This window comes from Saccopteryx bilineata, chromosome 10, assembly GCF_036850765.1.
Source record: "Saccopteryx bilineata isolate mSacBil1 chromosome 10, mSacBil1_pri_phased_curated, whole genome shotgun sequence".
Classification (NCBI taxonomy): domain Eukaryota; kingdom Metazoa; phylum Chordata; class Mammalia; order Chiroptera; family Emballonuridae; genus Saccopteryx; species Saccopteryx bilineata.
The window spans coordinates 44,972,780-44,990,053 of record NC_089499.1 but is presented as its reverse complement, the minus strand read 5'-3'; the positions used below and the strand labels follow the sequence as shown (position 1 = coordinate 44,990,053).

At 43.2% G+C, this 17,274-nt stretch overlaps 1 protein-coding gene across 1 annotated transcript in view; it reads right to left on the bottom strand.

Annotated features, from left to right (window-relative positions):
- Positions 1-10,389: 10,389 nt before the first annotated feature.
- ZBTB38 (zinc finger and BTB domain containing 38) overlaps positions 10,390-17,274 on the bottom strand; it is a 73,239-nt gene continuing 66,354 nt past the window's right edge. Inside the window, exon 4 of the mRNA XM_066244906.1 lies at positions 10,390-16,701. Within this exon, the coding sequence (XP_066101003.1) occupies positions 13,114-16,701 (3,588 nt within the window). The 3' untranslated portion in view covers positions 10,390-13,113. The remainder of the gene's footprint in view (positions 16,702-17,274) is intronic.

The following is a 17,274-nucleotide window of genomic DNA, read 5'->3' as shown; positions in this document are numbered from 1 at the left end:
CCTAATCTAACATATTTGCTTCACCTGTAAAATTTGTTAAACGATCAGATAAGGTGTTGAGAAGTAAAAGCCCAGTGTTCCCTGAACAGCACAAGTGAGGGACAAGTGAAACCGGAAAGGGTGTAGTTTGAGCACCAGCAAGTTTATCTCTGAGACTCTCATTTCCTCTGTGGATTCTCATCACTCAGAGTGGTTAAGGCCTTGAATAGGGCCTTTTGGCAACTATTAAATGGTGACAGCAATACCTTCTTTCTAGGTTCTTCTGAGGAATAAAGATTAAAGCATCTGCAGCAGTGCCTGGCTCAGTTAGTTTTAGCTGAATGTAGTCTGTTTTGTGGTCACTTTGATTGGTTTTAACTTTTCTTCAAAGTGTTCTAGAAGGAAGTACATAATCTACCTTAGAGTGTCACTGATGATGGTGGATGTCCTGAGTTTAAATTCAGACTCTGATGGAGATATAAAATAATGGATCAGAATACAGAGCCTAGAAATAAACCCATGCCTGTGGACAAGTCCTGCTGGGGGTGAGGATGACGAAGACACAAAGACCCGACTCTGGGGACCAGGTTCAGTGACGCAGATCCACTTTATTCAGGAAGTAAGCTAGCTTATATACACAGGTTCAGCCTATAGGATGTTACGGTGTGTCCTTCATAGCCAATGGCTGAAAAGATCAGGGAGCTCTGTGGTTGGCGCTGAGTCACTTCCTTATAGCGGGTGAGCTCCCTTCCTGGGTTTGCCCAGGATGGTTCTGGAAGCTGGAGTATTCTCACAGCATTGCATCGGCCACAGCTGCTAGGAATGCGCTCTGCGCTCCACCCACACATGCCATTATGGTCAATTAATATTTGACAAAAGAGGCAAGAACATACAATAGAATAAAGACAGTCTATTCAATAAGTGGTGTTGAGAAAACTGGACAGACTCATGCAAAAAAAAAAAAAAAGAAGAAAACTAGATTACCTTTTTTTTTGTATTTTTCTGGCGTGAGAAGTGGGGAGGCAGAGAGCCATCCTCAGTGCTGGGGCCAACTTTTTGCTCCAATGGAGCCTTGGCTGTGGTAGGGGAAGAGAGAGATAGAGAGAAAGGAGAGGGGGAAGGGTAGAGAAGCAGATAAGCACTTCTCCTGTGTGCCTTGACCAGGAATCTAACTCGGGACTTCCATATGCCTAGACCACTTTCTTTTTTTTGTTTGTTTGTTTTTTGGGGTTTTTTTAGACCACCTTCTTATACCATACAGAAGAATAAACTCCAAATGTATTAAAGACTTAAATGTTAGACTCAAAACCATAAAAATCCTAGAAGAAAACATAGATAGTAAAATTTTAGCCATTTCTTGTAGCAGTATGTTTTTCAGATATATCTCCTCAGGCAAGGGAAACAGAAGAAAAAAATAAACAAATGGGACTACATCAACCTTAAAGTTTTTGCACAGCAAAAGAGACCCATCAACAAAATGAAAAGACAACACACTGAATGGGAGAAGATATTCACAGATACAGCTGTTGAGTTAATTTATAAAATTTATAAAGAACTTATATAACTCAACACACAAAAAACAAACAATCCTACTTAAAAGTGGACGAAGAACCTGAATAACACTTCTCCAAAAAAGTACATACAGATGGCCAGTAGGCATAGGAAAGATGTTCAACATCACTAATCATCAGGGAAATGCAAATTACAATGAAATCACCTCACACCTGTCAGAATGGCTACCACCAATAAATCAACAAACAAGTTGTATTTGGTGTAGAGAAAAGGGAACCCTCATGCACTGCTGATGGGAATGCAGATTGGTGCAGCCACTGTGGAAAGCAGTATAGTGTTACCTCAAAAAAAATTAAAAATGGAACTGCCTTATGACCAGCAATTCCACTTCTGGGAATTATATACAAAGATACCTGAAACACTAATTCAAAAGAATATATGCAGCCGTACGTTTATTATAGCATTATTCACAATAGCCAGGATTTGAAAGCAGCCCAAGTGCCTGTCAGTAGATGAGTGGAGAAAAACACTGCGTTACGTTTACACAGTGGACCACGACTTGGCTGTATTAAAGAAGGAAACCTTACCTTTTTGCAACAGCATAGATGAACCTGGAGAGTATTATGCTAAGTGAAATAAGCCAGTCAGAGAATGACAAATATATGATTTTACTTATATGTGGAATCTAAAGAACAAAATAAACAAACAAAATAGAAACAGACTCATAGGTATGGAGAGCAGACTGACAGCTGTCAGAGGGGAGTGGGGAGGGGGAGCTGGGGGAAAAGGTGGAGGGATTAAGCAAAAAAAGAAAACTTCGTAGATAGCCAGCAGGATGGTGGTTACCAGAGGGCGAGGGGGTGGAAGGAGGTAGGAAGGGCAAAGGGGGGATAAATGGTGATGGAAGGAGACTTGACTCGGGGTACAACACAATACAACATACAGATGTTATATTTTAGAGCTGTACACCTGAAACCTATATATTTTTATTATAATACCTATAACACCTATATATTATAATAAAATTAACCCATGTCATCCCCAATAAACTCAATAAAAAATAAAAATAAAAATGAATTTAGACTCTGATGTTTAGAGGTTATTACCAGAAGTGTCTTTGCTCTCTTTGGAGATGATTGTTTTTGGTGGGGGGCTGACTTTTTTCCCTTCAGCACGGACAACTTTGTCATCAACTGGAGAGAACCAGCCTGAGGCTGAAGCCAACATGGAGGAAAGTAGAGCAGCGAGTAAAGAGAGAGATAGATGGAGAAAGAGAGAAAGGGAGAGAGAATCATTTTGTTTGAGCCCTTGGATCCAGCTTTGCTTAAAGCCAACTCTTCTGTCCATGGCAACTGAGAAGACCCCGACTCAGTCTCTTTGTTCTTGTGTCGAGATGTAGACATACAGTATACTAGAAACCAGGCCGTGTGTTTCCCACCCACCCAGCCACCCCACCTGGTCATATGGACTAAGAGGAGGACTGTGGAATAAGGGAGTGAGGGGTGGTTTCTAAAGGAAATTCAAATGCTTTCACCACAAAAATAGAAAAGGACTCAGCAGGAAAACCCATAGCTATCCACCACACTTAGCCGGATAGAGTAGAGGTGCGGGGGAAAGGGCAGGAAAGAATCAAACAGACCATCACTGATACTCAGAGTGGACTCTCTGACATGCTTTGTGTGAGCATCTGGAAATTGAATGATGAGCTGGGTTCCCCAGGAAGATCTCCAGAGAAATGAAAATAGAGGGAGTCTGTGAAATAATGAAAGGATTGTATAGGAGTCTGTAGATGGGGCCCGTGGTTGTCCCATCCACGTTTCCAGCCCAGACTTGCACAGCCTGGACTAGAGGTTTCCTCACTGCTCAGGAGTGAGTGGTGGAAAGTTGACAGTCTCATTATAGTTACTTCAAACTAAAACTGGCCAATTAGTTTTCCTTCTGTCCTGGCTGCTGAGGCCTTTCCCCTTTCCATTAGGGTGACCAGTTATCCCAGTTTTCCCAAGATTGTCTCTGTTTAGCACTGAAGGTCCCAAACACACCTGTGGGTTGGTCACCCTAGAATGGAGAATCAGCACTCTTAAGAGATAACTCGGGTTTGAGGGCGCTGTGCTGATGCTGGAAGCAGAGAGCTAAATAAGTCAACTCTGGACTGGGCCTGGAAGAGCTTGTTATCTGATACCAGGGATGAGACCGACATGGATTATCCCAGAGAGCTGTGGTACAACCGAGGCAAAGGCAAGCAGAGGTCTGAGGGGCTTCTCACACAACACCGTAAGGAAGAAGCTGTTGAAGGGGCTTTTGAACCAGACATTGATAAATGATTATGTCTGTGGATCGGGGTGGCTAGGAACATTTCAATACAGCCAGGAGCTTGTACACAGACATAGTGTGATAAAAACCAGGCACTTGGGGGAGTAGTGACAGTCCTCCTAACCCCTGTCAAACATTGCAGGGTCAAGGGCAAACACATAAGTAGAAGCCTATATATCATGTGTCTATATATTTGAAAGTTATAAACCAGGCTAATAAGCTCTTATATAAATATGCTCTATTTATTCTCTTCCCTTGACAAACAGACGTTCATAACAACCTGGGAGGCCTGGTTAGACTTGGGAGTCCCCAGTCTCTCTGGCGTTCTGGCTGAAGGAGATTGCATGAGAACCGCTGGGCCCCGGCCTTGCTCGCGTACCTCCTTCCTACCCCCAGCCCTGTGCCTTCCCATGCTGCTGGGGGCCTCACACATACACACGGACCCTGACACTACAACACAAGTTCTATCCAGGTTCCCTGCAAACAGCTTGCTCATCTCTGCGTCCCAGGGGAGTAACACTGGCAGGCAGGGAAGAGACCTGAGCAGGCCCTGGAAGTGGGCAGGGCATTCTTAGGTCCTGGGTACTCAGAGTGTGGTCTAAGGTAGGTACAGGCTCTGGCTGGCACATCTCTTTGGGCCCTGCAGACTCTGCCTCGTGGAGCGGGGGACCTCTGGACAAGGCCTGGGAGAGGCTTTCTTGCCTGGGTATAAGGATGATACTGAGTGGTGAGGAGTTCCCAATGGCTGGAATGCTGTCTTATCAGCATAAGCAAATAGCGGCGGAGGCAGGTTCTTATTACTATGAAAGATTACAAAAATAGTGGTCCTGCATTTTAGTTTTTAGGACGAGAAACATTAGAAAGGACCTGAGAAAGGGCCTGCTGCTCTTCTCACTCACCACATTTACGCAGAGGTTGGACATGTCCACATCAGTGTGTGGAGCCGTTACTTATGGTCCAGAAAAACAGAGGCGAACTGAACAGGACCTCAGGTACACACTGTCTCAGACTGTCAGTTTGGGAGAGAAATGGGCCATTTGGAAGTGAGTTGGCTTCCCTCTGGCAATAAACACTCCATGGCTCCTGCAAAGTGAGTAACCTTTCTGAAGTGCAGATGTCATTTCCTTGTCCTATTAGAGGGCCAGGATGTGTTAAAGTAAGCGATGACCCAGACTTTCAGGACTGCCATTATACAGCAGGGGGCACTAAAGGAGCTTGAGCCTTTCTGAGGCTGCTGGACACCTCAGATCCTAACTCCCTGGTCCCAGCCATATCTGACCTGTTAGTAGCTGACTTAAAGTTTCAGATTGATTTTAGTTACTTATAAGGAAAACACACACACTTCCATTCTTGCCTAATTGGAGACAAGTAAAAGCATGAGGTCTTCTATTTTGCCTTGGGACACACAAGAAAGACCATATTTTCACCTCAACATAAAAGGAGCCTTGTTTAAATAGTCCTTGAAATTTGACCCAATTTGTACCATCATTTCTTTCCATTCACAGTATTTTTAGAATTTCTTCTTCTCCCACATCCCTGATAGATAACCCCAGGAGCTCTTTGGTTCTACTATGAAGAATGCTGTGCTCTTAACCATCAGGCCTTTGCTATGAGGGATTGTGCTGTGCTACTGGGCTCTGGAACTCAACTGTCTGGGATTAACTGTTTTCCCACGTATCAGCTGTGTGACCTTGAGTAAGTTATTTAACTTCTTTGTGCCTTGGTTTTCTCATTGAGAACCATTCATTGTAGCAGCTTGGCATACGTTTCTCCCTTCTCTGTACATGCCTGCCACTTCCAGACCATTGAGAAATAGAGCCTATTCCTCCACTGCCCCGAACCTGGGCTGGGCTATGACTGCTTTGATGCCCAGAGTAGTCAAGCCTTAGATTGGCCTCACTGCTTTCTGACTGCTACTGGGTGAGAGGCCCGCTCAGCTGATTCTAGTCAAACCATAGAACCCTGTGAAATATAAATGGCTGTTTTAAGCCACTAAATTTTGTGCAGCAAAAAGATAACCATATTAAACATTGATGGGGATGATAATAACAGTATCCACCTAAAGGGGTTGATGTGAGGAATAAATGAGTAATAATATTCATTAGACGCTTAGGACAGCATCTGGTCATTCTGATTGACATATAAGGACATTTGAACAACAACAAAAAAATGAATGGCCAATACTCTGAAAGTATTAGAGTCTCAAGCTAACAAATACTCATTAATTATTTAGCTTTTGTGATCTCCACTAGAGCCTAAGCTCCAGGGAGTATTTGTTTTGCCCACTCTTATACTCCCTGGACCTAGCTCAAAAGTTTTGAATGAATGAAACATGACATTCAGATCCTCCTATGAACTTCTGATCCACATATCTAGTTGTCTGCTGGTGACTCCATCCTTTCCACTGCTCAGGTCCAAGCCTTGGGACCATCCTTAACTTCTATTTTCCTTTCCATCTGGGACTAAAGCACCCACAAATGCTTTCAGATCTATCTTCAAAATGCTTCCAATATCTCAGCAGACAGTAAGTGCCTCTTGGTGGAAAAACATAACCCAGTAGCGACTGCCTTGCTAATTCCCAGACTGTGAGAAACTCTCCAGGACAAACCACCCAATTTTTTTTTCAAAGATAAATTGCACAGGGGGAAAAAAAGAAATGGGGGAACCTATAGATTAAAAGACAAACAGAGGCCCTGGCCGGTTAGCTCAGTTGGTTGTTGAAACGAGAAGGCTGTGGGTTTGATCCCTGGTCAGAGTACACACGAGAAGCAATCAATGAATGAATGAGTGAAATAACAAATGAATGCTTCCCTTCCCTCTCCCCTCTCTCCCCCTTCCTCTCTCTCTCTCTAAAAATCAATCAGTAAATAAAAAAATTAAGGTCTAGCCAGATAGCTCAGTTGGTTGGAGTTTCGACCTGAAGCACATAGGCTGCCGGTTCAATCCCCAGTCAAGGCACACACAGGAACAGCCCCATGTTCTTATCTCTCTGTTTCTCTGTCTCTCCCTGCCTACTAAAAAAGAAAAAAAGACACATAGCTATTTATATCAATTGTAGTGTGAAACCTTAACATTGTAAAAATATTATAAGACAATCAGAAATGTTAACTGATAGATTTTACATTAATTTAAGAAACTATTAATTTTTAACGTGATAATGGTATGGCTATATTAAAAATGCTGTTAAGAGATGCATACTAAATCGGCCTAGCGTGCGGAGGACCCGGGTTCGATTCCCGGCCAGGGCACATAGGAGAAGCGCCCATTTGCTTCTCCACCCCTCCGCCGCGCCTTCCTCTCTGTCTCTCTCTTCCCCTCCCGCAGCCAAGGCTCCATTGGAGCAAAGATGGCCCGGGCGCTGGGGATGGCTCTGTGGCCTCTGCCCCAGGCGCTAGAGTGGCTCTGGTCGCAACATGGCGACACCCAGGAGGGTCGCAACATGGCGACGCCCAGGATGGGCAGAGCATCGCCCCCTGGTGGGCAGAGCGTCGCCCCTGGTGGGCGTGCCGGGTGGATCCCGGTCGGGCGCATGCGGGAGTCTGTCTGACTGTCTCTCCCTGTTTCCAGCTTCAGAAAAATGCAAAAAAAAAAAAAAAAAAAAAAAAAAAAGAGATGCATACTAAAATATTTACAGATGAAATAATACAATGTCTGGAATCTGCCTCAAAATGACACAGTACAGAGGAAAAATAGGCGAGGGTAGAGTAAACAAGAGTGGCTATGAATTGGTGTCATTGAAATGGGATGACAGGCACACTGGGGTTCACATTCTATTCTACTTTTGCATGTTTGAAGTTTTTCCTATTAAAAGATTACACAGAACAGCAATTTTCAACTAGTATGCCATGGTACTCCTACAAGAATTTCTAAAATATGCAATACCTGACTATTTAAGGCAGGGCATTGACTTCTTTTCTCTTAGATTGTCAAATAAAAAAAATTATAACAGCCAGCACAATAATAGCCATCTGGTGTGAATGAATCAAAATTATACCCATTTTTTTTTGTCAGATCGGTTAATGGTATATTTTTTAAAATAAAATTTTAGTAACGAGTGTACCATGAAATGAAAAAGGTTTATTTAAAAATTCTTGAAATAGAGTAACTGTATAAAGTCATAATTTTCAAAATTACTAAAAAAAAGGTGCAGTTGAGTTCTCAGACATTCTAAAAAAAATAGTATGTGATGTCTTAGATGTCAAGAATAAAAAGCCATATTTCTGTTATGACCAATTCTTCCATTAGTTGTTTAAGTTTGGAGTGTCTCACTTCAAAAGTTGCACACCAAGCCAACTCATCTGCTCCCTGACCATCTTGCTTGAAGGATCAGGATCAAGGTTTGCAAACTGGGAGGGAGAACCAAAGGGGCGGGCTCTCTCCAGAAGCTCCCTTAATAGATGGCCAGGATTTGGGGAGGGGAAAGGTGAAGAGTTCTTAGATGTGAAAACAGTGCTTCTACAAAGAGGAACTCACAGAGACAGAGGAAGCCAGGTCAATCAATAGGTGATGAGAAAAGAGGAACAATAGGAATGAAAGACCCGAAGCAATTGAAAGAAGACGCATATACAGAATTGCGATTTGCTGTTGTTATCCTTTTAACCCAATTATACATTATTTTGATATTAAATCTGCTTTGCTAGATAATAAAGTTAGTTTTAGCTGATAGCAGTTATGAAAGTTTGGGGAATATAGTTGTGAATTGCCCCTCAAATACAAAAATTGATGCTACTGGCCAGTCAGTAGACCTGGAAATTTTATTTCTCACAAGTCATTTATTTGGTGATGGATTGTGGTGCCTGAGCCACTGATACCCCTTTCACACTGCCCACTATGACTAGTTACATGCTTTGTGTGTGTGTGACAGAGACAGGGACAGATAGGAACAGACGGACAGGGAGAGAGATGAGAAGCATCAATTCTTCGTTGCAGCACCTTAGTTGTTCATTGATTGCTTTCTCATATGTGCCTTGATCAGGGTGGGGGGGCTACAGCAGACGGAGTGATCCCTTGCATCCAAGCTGGTGAGCTGTGCTCAAACCAGATGAACCCGTGCTCAAGCTGGCGACCTCGGAGTTTCGAACCTGGGTCCTCTGTGTCCCAGTCCAATGCTCTATCCACTGTGCAACCGCCTGGTTAGAGATAGCTGCATGCTTTTAAAAATTAGCTAAGGTTAAGAGTATAGTCTGTGATGATGGAAACAGATTTTTTTTATGTGAAAAATTACTAGTGTATAAGAGCATTAAATTATGTCTATATTCTTTTAAAAGTGTACAAACTCTTAAAAATTGATTTTATACTCCTTCCTCTCTGTCTCTCTCTTCCCCTCCCGCAGCTGAGGCTCCATTGGAGCAAAGATGGCCCAGGTGCTGGGGATGACTCCTTGGCCTCTGCCCCAGGCGCTAGGGTGGCTCTGGTTGCGACAGAGTGACGCACCGGAGGGGCAGAGCATCGCCCCCTGGTGGGCAGAGCACCGCCCCTGGTGGGCGTGCCGGGTGGATCCCGGTCGGGCGCATGCGGGAGTCTGTCTGACTGTCTCTCCCCGTTTCCAGCTTCAGAAAAATACAAAAAAAAAAATAATAATTGATTTTATAGGTTAATATCCTAAGATAAAAGAAAAGCCAAATGCCTAAAGTATTGAGACCTCAGGAAGTAGATTAGTGAGGAATCCGGGGAACGAGCCTAACATAGCCTCCTTGAAGCTGTCATTGTAACAACTACCATCTGAATTACTTTATCATGTCTTTCCTCTCCTCTTCCTGTTCAGATTAAGCACTTTTCTTAGGTGTTGAGAAGGAATGAAATGTGGGCTTTGGTGCTCAGCAGCCCTAGGTTGGGTTCCTGATTCTGTCCGGCTCTAGGCTCTTCTCAAAGTCACTATAAAATGTAGAGAATGACATCTATTTCCCAATGTTGTCAGGGAAGGACCACTGTCAAGTGCCTGGTACTCCCTAAGTGTAGTATGTTTCCTGTGGATGAATACAGCAGATAGGACCAGGCCTGTCCAAAGCACTAAATTACCAGAAGACTTCAACTTCTCTAATTCTGATTTTTCTAAAGCTGGAAACGGGGAGAGACAGTCAGACAGACTCTGGCATGCGCCCGACCGGGATCCACCCGGCATGCCCACCAGGGGGCGATGCTCGGCCCCTCCGGGGCATCGCTCTATTGCGACCAGAGCCACTCTAGCGCCTGGGGCAGAGGCCAAGGAGCCATCCCCAGTGCCCGGGCCATCTTTGCTCCAATGGAGCCTCGGCTGCAGGAGGGTTAGAGAGAGACAGAGAGGAAGGAGAGGGGGAGGGGTGGAGAAGCAGATGGACGCTTCTCCTGTGTGCCCTGGCCGGGAATCGAACCCTGGACTTCTGCACGCCAGGCCAACGCTCTACCACTGAGCCAACCGGCCAGGGCCTCTGCTGATTTTTTAAAATGTCATAAGCATCTAAGTAGGTACCACAGCATGTAAACAAGTGAGGAAACAGAAATGTAGTGAACAAATATTATGTGAAACAATGCTGTGACTCACACCGATGAAAACAGCTGCTTGGTTGCACAAAAGAGTTAACATTAAACCATTTAAAAAGAGACTTAACATAGGAACAAGCTATTTTAATCAAGCAAAACCAAATTTATAGTCATTATTTTTAAAAATAAAATTAGACTTTTTCCAACCCTTAACATCTGCATTTAATATCTTCTAACCAAAATACAGATGCTCAAACAGCAAATCACAATATATCTTGTACAGCATACAGTATGTTCACTGTTTACACTTACTTTATTTCTAGTTGGTCGTTATATACTCAATGCATACTTAAACATCACTCATAATAAAGTTTTCACAATTAACAAAAAAATGTGACAAGGCTGTCTTAAAACGGCTCTGCTATAAATTGTATAGAATATACAGAATTACAAAGTCAAGTATTTTTTTTATCAAAATATACACCCCTCCCTGAAACTAACACAAGCTGTCAACATTTTAAATGAATAATACAATTATAGAAAATATCTGCAAAATTATTTTTTCATGTATAAATATTCTGCCATATTTACTTTGGTCTAGAATTATCAGCATACAAGTCCACTTTAAAAATATCCACATGTAAGGGCTGGGAGACATCACTACATGTAATAATTTTATATTTGGAGTGGCCTCAAATCAAAATGACTAAAATACACAATTTTTCTTGATTCATAATCCTAATTGAAATAAAACAAATTAAATCACAGGATTGCTTATTCAATATTCTAATTATCAATTCAAAAATGATTTTCATAAGCCCTTAGTGACTATCTCTTCAACAAAACCCAACAAATAGTGTAGGTATACATATATACAATGTATAAAATAAAGTTAATTTCGCCTGCATTTTCCCATTTTTCTCTATTCCATAATGCTGTATGTAAGTGAAAATAGATGAACAAAAGATAAATGCCGATACAATATTGGGGTTACTTAACAACAAAGTACTTCAGTATTAAAATGTCAGCTTTTAATCATGTCCCTTCTGGGTCTTTAAATGCTTTCTTGCCCACTCAAATCTGTATTAAGTCTTCTTCATGGAGACATCACAACATCTGGAGAGAGAAACTAGAGTCCTTTGAGTTACTTCTTCAAAATGGTAACCTTGCAACCCTGGATAACCTTGGGTCTCCATCTATCAAATCCCATAAACGGAGATGGCTGCAGGTCACCCTTGAACCGGTTTCCGGATTCTGCTCATACTGGTGATCAAAGGATAGGAATGTTTACTCTCCTATTAGGCAGTTTAAGAAAAATCATGAATTCCAGCTTCCCAGGAACCTAGTCCAGATGATGGAATATCCTATAGGGCAATTAGACTCTGAGGGCAATGTTGGCAAGGGTCAGCATAAAAGAACATCAAAAAAACTTAAGTGGGATTTTTTTTAGCAAGGGGTCTAGATGTCTGCAAACATGACAAGACAGCTGACTTGTGGATATACTTCTGAGTCACATAAGTGTGGGAACCTTATCACTCCAAATCTATCTCCCTACCCACCCTCAAACAAAGCTATTGTTTGAGGCAAGGATGGTTATCACTTACTGTTACCCACTCAAGTCCGTAACTGGTGTGGCAGGTTGTCTTTTTTGTTTTACACTAGTATGTATTTGTGGGCTGCATAATTACCAGAAAAACTAATCATTGCAGGGATTGGGCTTTCTGTTCCTGGGCATTCATCACGTTATGCGAGCCTTGTGTTAACTTTCCTAGACACACCTTTAGTAGAATGGGAGGTGTCAGGTTTTACTTGAACCCTTGAGACTGGTTAAGTTTGTCTGGAATAGACCTACACACATTTATGGCCTGTGATGGATGGAAGACTGCAGGGAGTTTCAGAAGAATTTGACCCTTCTTCATTTTGTGAGGTGAGGCCATTGCAAAGGAACGCACAGCACAGGTAATCACAGGGAAATTCTGGGAAGGCTTTCCTCCATAGATAAGGCATGACCTATGTTTTCTGTGGCTTGAATACACCAGTTCTAGTAACAGCTCAGCCATAACTTCAAGAGAACAGCATTCCACCTAAAGCATACACATGTTCTTACGTCATATTCAGAACACTTCCTACTGATTTTCACATCAGTCCTCATTATCTGCAGATCTATTGCTCATCATTATAATTCTCTACAGGGGACATGGACAGTTAAAAGTTATAGTGATTTATATATGTATTTTACAAGGTTTGTGTTGCAGAAAAGTAGTTCTAATAATATGAATGTCCTACTTAGGTTACTCATTTCACACATATTTTTAGCTATATTTTAAGTATTTAATATGTAGCCATTAAATTTAAACAATTTTCAATAGTGCAGAAGCTGAATGGGAATGACTGTCATAGCTCATTTACCTTTTACTTATGAAGATGACATTTTCATGATGTCTGACCCTTAATTTCTCCAGTGACTAAAGACAGTTTAGCAGCCAGTTCTTATTAGTACTTACCAGAAAGTTTTAAATTAGGCTAAAATTAAACTTTTTTCCCCACTGGCAGAAATACCACAGCTAAGAGCTTGATAAACTTTCACAAGACACTTGGGATATTGGCGGAGTCAGCTACTGTATTTTTGCGCACTTTGCAAGACGTTAATGCTAAAACCCAAAGTAGATATTAGGATCCTTTTCCTGGAATTCTCACAAATGAAATTTTCTTTTTTACAATTCACTCCTTCATGACTGTTACATAAACAAAGCAAAACTAAATTTACAAAACAAAAAAACAAAACAGCTAACTAAAAAAAAAACCCCACCAACTTATATTATTGAAGATTTCCTTTTTTCTAAGCATCGCCATTTAAAGGACATTTCCAACAACGGTTTGTACATTATCCTTTTGGTCACTGTCTTCTGAATCCACGAAGTGTGGGTTCTCCAGGACATCTGAGTTTTCGTGGTACAGGTCACCTTCGGCTTTCTCTTGCTGGCTTGGGCTTTTGAATAAGTGTTTCTTCTGGTGCATTCCAAGGGCGGCCGCTGTTTTGCAAATTTTGGGGCACTGGAAGCAGGCGAAGCCCTTCCCGTTGTGCTCCCGGATGTGCCTCTGCTCATGATTCCTTTTCGTGGAGAGGTACAAAAAACTCTGGAAGCAGAACTGACAGTGGTAGCGCTTCTCGCCAGTGTGGATCCTCTCGTGGATTTTGAGGGTCTCATTCAGCGTGAACGCCTTGTTGCAATACTGGCAGATGAACTCCTTGACACCCAGGTGGATGCGCTCGTGTTTCTGGAGGTTTCCTTGCACTGAAAAGCAGCGTCCACAGGTCTTGCACTGGTAGGGCTTCTCCCCAGTGTGGCAGCGCATGTGCATCTTGAGTGTGGAGGGGCTCTGGAACTGCTTGGCACAGAGCTCGCAGGTGTACGGCCGGGCTGTGAGGTGCCGGTGCGGCCTGCCTTGGTTTGCAGCTCCCAATGCCTTGTCTCCATCACAGAGTTCACACTGCAACTTGGGCATCTCTTTATTTTCTTCTTCCTCAAAGGCCTTCTCCTGGGGAGCCTTCCCCACAGCGCAGTCTAGTTCAGCCGGGTATTTATACTTGTTGCTCGGGCTTCGGTTCTCATGCTCTTTCCTCCAGTTGCCTTTCTTCATTTTTCTCAACTGCCTGGATTTCTTTTTGGGTTTGTAGTTGTAGTAAGGGCGCCATGGTTTGTCTGTGGAATCCTGGTCACTTGCATCATCGAACATTTCACTCATCTCCACACATTCGGATTGGCAAAGCCCAAGCGGGCTGTCTCCATTGGTTTCCAGGTCGCTCTCTTGTGGCAAAGTCTCCTCCTGCGTTTGATACTTGGGTCTCCTCCCTCTTTTATAGAACAATTTAGATCCTAGGATATGCCTCTTCACAATGGCTTCATTCCCAATTTTGACTGTTATTTGGCAAAGGGGCGCGACGTTGCTGTTGGTGGAAGTTCCAGGGAGAGCAGGCTTTGCAATGTAGGTTTCAATTTTACTGGTTTCTTTAATGACATTTGTGGTTTTGCTCAACGACCCCCCAGGATCAGCATCGTATCTTGATTCCTCTGGTGTTTCTCCCCTGCTACATGGGGTGGTTTTCTTTTTCTCCTTAATGCTTTTGGGTCTGCTGACAACTTTCCCCGCTTTGTCTGGCTCAGGTTTGCTGTCATCTTTCATGGTCTGACTCTCAGCCTGGTCCAAAGGGGCCTTGTGGTTGTTGCTGGACATGGCGGCCACAGCAGTGCTGTGCATGATCACTGACGAAAACTGGCTACTGTGCACAATGACTGAGGGTGCTGAGCCACTGTAGCTGATCACAGAGGCTGAGTTCTCACTGCCATTACTCAAAGACAAAGCAGGCATGTCCCCAGCTGGGAGGTCAGAACTGACGGCGTTTTCAGTGGAAGAAACTGACACCTCCGTTGAATAAAAGTTATTGTCAAGATCAACTTTCAATGTCTCCTCTCCCCATTTGGTCCCCTCTGTGTTTTGGATGTTGGCAGAAGTGGGTCTGTCCTGATATGTGGATGTCTCCATTGGGACAGCTGGACCGCTGGTCAAGGTGTTTGCACTGTCTTGGAAATTCAGAGTAGGTAATTCAGAGCTGCGTGGATTCTGAATAACATAGGGACCGGGTGCAGACTCATTCATCTGACTGTTTTCTCGAGCATTTTCATAGGAAGAATTTCGGTAGCTCTTATAGGGAGCCCTCTTGCATTTCATAGGCAGTAACCTATAAAGTTTATATGGATAGACACTAGGCTTCAAACCTCCATTTGCCGTTTTTTTACTGATGGAAAGCCTATGATCTATGGCATGGAAAGACTTCTGATGGTTTTTGAGTATATAGTAGGTCATGAAAGTTTCAAGGCAGAAAATGCACTGATACCGCCTTTCTCCTGTATGCCAAACTTCATGCCTTGTCCTGTACTCAGCCAATGCAAATACTTTGTTGCAGTAATGGCAAGGATACGTTCTTCTCCATGAATGAACATTTGCATGTCTGCGGAGGCTAGACAAAGTCACATAACTACGCTTGCATACAGCACAACTGTAGAGCATTTGCCCATTAACAAATTTAACCAGGTGTTCCATTTCTGGCAAGGTACTTCCGGTACTGGAAAATTCACCAATCCTATTTCCAGGTAATAAAGATTCTGGATCTGTGAAGGAAGCTCCGTTTTGTCCGATGGTGGGATAGTTTTCCAAAAAGCGCTGATTTCCTCCTGGAATGGGCATGTGACTAGACCGCATACAGATCTGCTCATGCCGATCCAATCTGTTCAGCGTGCTGAATTGTTTGTTGCAGTACTTGCACACCAAAGGCTCCTGGGTTGGCTTGTGCAGCTGCATGTGGGCACTGAGCAAAGTGCTACTGTCAAAGGATTTGGAGCAAGAGCTACAATTGTAAATGAGAGGTGGGACCTCCGCTGCTGGTGGCCCAGGAGCGTCAGAAGATTTATTTTCATCTTCCTTGGGAAGACAGGCATCTCCTTCATTGTTGGGAGATTTTGAACCAGAAAGAACTGCAGCTGGCTGTGGACTCCTTTCTTGATTAACCTCTACGTTGGCTACTGGAGGGGGTGGTAGCTTTTCTGGGGTTGGTTCTGAATCCTGGGGTATGGAGAGTGTCTTTGGCTTCCGGCATGTTTTCGGTTTTGCGGCAGGAGCTTCACCATTTTCTTTGCCTGTTTTACCAGGCGAGCTGCTAGCACATTCACTCACAGGCTGACTTCGGTAAGCCTCGGCCATGGAAGAAACCGCGTAAGAGTGCTCCGCCAGGGTACGGACAGGCTCCGCCTCATGACAGACGTCAGTCCTCTCTAGGCAAAGGCTGGCCGATCTCATGGAGTCAGAGACCTTTTTGAAACTTGCCCTCAAGTCCAGTGGAGAAAACATGTTATTACTATTTTCTGTTTCAATGATGGAAAATGCATTTGTGATCCTTGGCCCATTAGTGATGGCTGGTTCTTCATGCCTTTTTTCATTTTTTTCTTCTTTAACCACTCCCTTCTCAGTAATGCAGAATACATAGGGAACTGGGGAATTTGAGAAGTTGCGATCAGTCAGGTCTTCTAGGAAGGATATTCCCAGCTTTTTTCCTGCAGCTGCAAGATCGGTGACTGTTTCCTGTCTCTTGACAACGACTGTGGAGCTGTAGATATAATTGAGGATTTCTGTAAACACTTCGGCTTTGAGATCATCCAGCTCCAGCACATGGCTGGAAATGCAGATTGTATGGCTCCAGAAGATATTTTTGAAATAAAGGCTTGAAGCAGCCAGGACATTGCTGTGGGCTTTAAATTTGGTGTCTTCCACAATAATAGTGACATCACATAAAATGCCTCGGATACGCTGCTCGTTTAAAATGGAGAGCACTGTGTCACTGTGAAAGTCGTCCTTGAAGTCCCTGGAAAGGGACATGACTGTCATCTGAAACGAGAGATAAATGGTTAGGGTCCCTCTACAAGCAGCTTCTTTGTTTCTAAATTATTTTTAACCTCTTTGACAAACTTTTTTTTTTGGTATGAAAATACATGTTTTTAACCCATTCTATTGTTGCTTCCAAGACTTGGAATCAACATGAGAAGCTAACTCTTTCTCCCCAGCTTGTTTCCCATACCGTTGCTAAGAGTTGTTATAGTTGGTCCTCCCAGAACTCTTTTTCCGAAGGTGTAGCTATATATACATGTCCAAATTTAGGGGGAAGAGGGGTTTTTCTCTCCAAAATGTGAAGGGTCTCATCATCACGCAAAGCTGCTGCACTGAACTCCCAGAGCTGGGCAATACCCTGGCAGCCTCCTATCATCTATTTTCAAAGATAGCCCTGATGATCTGCTCCAAACACAATTCATGAAACAGGACAATAATATATATTTTTAAAATTTTCCCTAAGAAAGCAGTACCTGCAGGTAAAGGTATTGCCTGCTCGGAGAAGAAGCAAGATCTGGAGGAGCCATTCCTAATCTGTGGCTTCAATGGAAAGGGTCTCTTAATGAAAAGTCA